The sequence below is a fragment of the Mandrillus leucophaeus genome, unplaced genomic scaffold, assembly GCF_000951045.1.
Source record: "Mandrillus leucophaeus isolate KB7577 unplaced genomic scaffold, Mleu.le_1.0 Scaffold693, whole genome shotgun sequence".
NCBI classification, from domain to species: domain Eukaryota; kingdom Metazoa; phylum Chordata; class Mammalia; order Primates; family Cercopithecidae; genus Mandrillus; species Mandrillus leucophaeus.
This window is the reverse complement of record NW_012107508.1, coordinates 1,008,847-1,013,622: the sequence shown is the minus strand read 5'-3', so window position 1 is coordinate 1,013,622 and position 4,776 is coordinate 1,008,847. Positions and strand designations below refer to the sequence as shown.

At 36.7% G+C, this 4,776-nt stretch overlaps 1 protein-coding gene across 3 annotated transcripts in view; it reads left to right on the top strand.

The window, feature by feature from the left end:
* The window catches only part of TFDP2 (transcription factor Dp-2 (E2F dimerization partner 2)), a 243,274-nt gene that overhangs the window by 67,723 nt on the left and 170,775 nt on the right, over positions 1 to 4,776 (top strand). For all 3 annotated transcript variants that reach the window (XM_012002657.1, XM_012002659.1, XM_012002656.1), the window contains exon 2: positions 2,630 to 2,744. In XM_012002657.1, the coding sequence (XP_011858047.1) occupies positions 2,730 to 2,744 (15 nt within the window). In that variant the 5' untranslated portion in view covers positions 2,630 to 2,729. The remainder of the gene's footprint in view (positions 1 to 2,629; positions 2,745 to 4,776) is intronic.

Here is a 4,776-nt window from a genome sequence, read left to right as displayed (position 1 = left end):
TTTTTAAATGTCATTCTAGTTCTAAATATTTCAGATTCATGGAGTGTTTAATAATATAGCTAAATATATAACTTTTAACTTTTTAAAAAATAATTGATTCCTAATTTAATTGCATTGTAGTCAGAGACCATAATCTGTGTGATATTTCCTCTCTGAAATTTTTGCTTCCTCTTTGGTGATAGCATATATGGACAAATTTTATAAATTTGTGCCTGAAGAGATGTTTCAGATCTATCAGATACAGAATTCTATATAGATCTGTTAGATCAAGCTTGGTTGAAATATTAATCTTCAAAACTGCAATACTTATACTTTAACTTTAAATTCTTAGTTTGAATATGCCAAGTGGTCTGTTGAATGGGATATCAGGAATTTGTGCTTTATTTATCTCATATTTAAATTTATATCACTATAGAGGATGTAAGAAATAATTGATAAATGTAGAACAGATATAGCATAGGAAGTTTATTTTTAGGTTAGGTCATAATAGACATTGTACAACTACAGTGAGAAAGCAAAACTTGTAATTGTAGTTCAGGTTTTACTTAGATTTTTAAATTTATGCTTTATCACTGAAAAATTACAAATTCAGTGTTTTATTGAAAAGCAAAAAAAATGGGAGGGGGAGCATCAGGACAAATAGCTAATGCATGTGGGGCTTAAAACCTAGGTGATGGGTTGATAGGTGCAGCAAACCACCAGGGCACACATACACTTATGTATACCTATGTAACAAACCTGCACGTTCTGCGCATGAGAAAACAGAAAACAACAACAACAAAAAACCTTGCTTTTCTTCCACAAAATTTTACTTGTAGATTCAAATTCTAGCATATAAGGCAGCCATTTGAAGCCCCCATTTCTTTGAACCCCCAGTATTTATGATCTTTTCAAAGTTAAGTTTTATTTTATCCTTCCCCTTGAATGTCTTATTAAAGTTTAATTTTGAGATAATTTTAAAATAAGAGAAAAGTTACAAAAATAGGTCAAAGAACTCCCAGATGCCCTTCACCCATATTCACCAGTTGTAACCATTTTGTCATATATTCTTTATTATTCTCACTTTCTCTGTAAAGTGAGATCATATTTTTTTCATCATTTGAGAGTAAGTTGCCACCATTATACCCCTCCACTCCTAAATATTTTAGTGTATGTTTTGTAAGAAAAAGGACCCTCAATTATAGAAAACTCCATAGTTTTTGGAATCCAAAAAGATGTGAAGAAAAGAAAACTCCACAGTTCATGGATCAAAATCAGGAAATGTAACATTGAAACAATACTGTTATCCAGTCTGTAGACCTAATCTCCAATTACCCAAATAATGGTCTTCACAGCAGTTTTTTTCTGTCTCCCAGGCTGGAGTGCAGTGGCGCAATCTCGGCTCACTGCAACCTCCGCCTCATGAGTTCAAGCAAGTCTCCTGCCTCAGCCTCCCAAGTAGCCGAGACTGCAGGCACGCACCACCACACCCAGGTCATTTTTTTGTATTTTTAGTAGAGAAGGGGTTTCACCATGTTGGCCAGGCTGGTCTCGAACTTCTGACCTCAGGTGATCCGCTCACCTCAGCCTCCCGAAGTGCTGGGATTACAGGCGTGAGCCACCACGCCCAGCAGTTTTTAGTCTTTTTAAATCTGGAAAGTTTCTCAGCCTTTCTTTGCCATTCATGACACTAACATTTTTTGAAGAATTCAGGCCATTATTTTGTAGAATGCCTCTCAATTTGTATTTCTCTGATATTTCCTCATGGTTAGATTTAGATTTTGCATATTGGGCAAATGTACCTCAGAATTCATGTGGTATCCATCTCAGTGCGCTTGAAGAGACACATGTTGGCTTGCCCCATTATTGGTAATCATTGGTAACTTTGATCATTTGGCTAAAGTGGTTTATGCCGTATTTCTTTCACTAGAAAATTTGAATTTGTAGGGAGATATTTCAGCCCTATCGAAATACCTATTTTTCACCACATTTTCACTGACTAGTTTTACTGTATATTAATGATTCTTTTCTTATTAGTTATGATGGTTCCAAATTGGAAGTTTTACTAACTGTATCACTCATTTATATTTATTAGTTGGCGTTCTAATGCAAAGAATTTCTCTTCTCCCCCATTAGCCCCAATAATCCTGGATTATTATTTTATTCAATGGGTTTATAATCTGTTACTATTATTAGGTACTTTGGTGCTCAGTTGTTGCAAATTGTCCAGTTGTAGGCTCTTTAAGCTAGTTTCTGTGTGCTTTTGACATGTCTCCATCATTTTTTGAGCCCTTCCTTACTTTAGGCACAATAAGATGTTCTAGGTTTATCTTGCACTAGAATCAGCCATTTCTCCAAGAAGCCCTGGTGTTTCTTTCGGTGGGTTTTCTAAAGCAGCATAGCCTAATACCATTTCAAAGCCCAGGCTCCATTGCTTGTGAACTGAGTTGACTTGGTCACATTACTTAACCTTTCTAAGCCCTGGTTTTTATCTGGAAAATGGGGATTAAGATGGTACAAACCTCATAGTGTTGTTGTGAAGATTAATTTAGACAGTTCACTTAGATAACAATGCATATCACATAGTAAATATGACATAAATGTTGCCTATTTTTATTACATTATTATTCCCTCTGTTTTCCTTTAACAGGTTGTTCTTTTAAAGAATTATTGAAGACAAAGGTTTTTTTCTTTTTTTCTTTTTCTTTTTTTAATGGCTTTACAGAACCTTAAATAGAATACAGTTTGACATGACGGCAAAAAATGTAAGTATTTGTAAACTTTTTAATGTAAGTATTTTTTAAAGCGAGCTGTGCTTTTTCCTACATATTTTCTCACCATTCTGGTTAATCAGATTTAATTTACTTGCATGGATTTATAATTGTATTTGTTTATGTTTATGCAGAATATGAGATAAACTTTAATGCGATTGAATACAGTGCCCTAATGGAGATGGTATCATTCTTGCAAATTGGCACCAAGTTACTTCTCAACAGCTGCAAATTGCTATCTCCAGAAAGTTTCCCACCCTCGTCTTTTGGATATCGTAATAAATTTGTTTTGGTACTTGCTGGAGGGTTCCTGGGCCTTTTTGAGCAAAGTACTATTTTCTTTGGCTTAATTTTTTTATTTTTATTTTTTGGTTACTCAGGGAAATATGTATGCTCAGATATTGTTTGAAAGTAGCTTGCTACCTTCCATGAGATGGTTCCTGAAGAAACATTAGATTTTAGATGTTTTGGAGAAGTTATTCAAGTTTTTCCCCTCTACTTGAGGTGATCATTTCTGAATATACCTCCTTTCAAGTTATATGTCACTCTTTATATATTTATTTGTCATTCTTTATTAATGAGTTTATTTCCAGTTATGGTAGAGAATTATGCCTTAAAGAGTACAACATATAGGGGAATTATTTATAAATTGCTTTACTGTTCCTATGTTATATGTATTAAAGTATAATTGCTTTGCTGTTCCTATATTATTATGTAGGAATCTTTGACTGGGAATTAAACAAAAAGGGAATTTATTATAAAGATACAGGGATGTCTCAAGGAATTTAAGAGTGGGAATTTTGTGGACTCTCAGAAAGATCCAGGCCCAGAAACTGGAAATCCAGCAGGAATTGAAGCAGTATTTGGTTTTCCTTTCTCATGTCTCTCAACTTTTACTGTGTACCTGCTCCATTTCTCCCTTCGTCTGTCTGTCCAAATCATCTTTCTCAGTTTCCCAGCCAGGATGGTAGAACATGGCCCCACTCAGTGTCTCCATCTACATGTTAGGGGACCAGCCTGTTCAGAGAGAGGTGTGAAGAAAGGGAAGGAGGCAGACTGGGCGCGGTGGCTCATGCCTGTAATCCCAGCACTTTGGGAGGCCGAGGTGGGCAGATCACCTGAGCTCAGGAGTTCGAGACCAGCCTGGCCAATGTGGTGAAACCCTGTCTCTACTAAAAATACAAAAATTAGCTGGGCACGGTGGCAGCCGCCTGTAGTCCCAGCTACTTGGGAGGCTGAGGCAGGAGAATGGCATAAACCTAGGAGGCGGAGCTTGCAGTGAGCTGAGCTCCATCCACTGCACTCCAGCCTGGGTGACAGAACAAGACTCCGTCTCAGAAAAAAAAAAAGAAAAGAAAAGAAAATGAAGGAGGCAGCCTGATGATACATTCTGCCTGCCTGTATAAGCTCCAATTTCAGACTCCTTAGGAGGGGCCTCTGGCACGGTTTAAGTCTGATGTCGACTGGTGATTTAGTTAGTTGTGACTAGGAGAAGCAAGTGTTGTTGTTGCATAAAATGACTGCTGCGGGCCCAGCACAGTGTGTGAGGAAAGATGATAAAGGGCTTCTTGTGAGTCAGACCGATAGTTCTAAATATTGCCCACTATGCAGCCGAACAATAGCATTAACAAACAAACCCTTATTACTTTATGTCTGTTTGCTTATTTTGGGGTATAATTCAGAACATTGCTTTTAACATGCATTAATAACTAGAAGCAGATACAGATTTTGCTTCATTATTTAGGAACAGTCACAGGATTTATTGAGTTATTAGGATATGAGGGCAGCAAAGAAGTTAGAGACTTCTCAGTATTTGACTTGTGTAACTGGGTAAATGACTGTGCTGTTTAATTAGAAGAGGAATTTTTAGGGAGATATAGGATATTGTGATGAACTTAAACATTCTGTTTTGAACATACTAAGGCTGAGAAACCTAAAAACTTCCAAGTGGAGATATTGGCTAGGCAATTTGATAAGTGACTCTGGTGCTCAGGGGAAAGCTTAGGAATGGATGTGGAAATTTTGG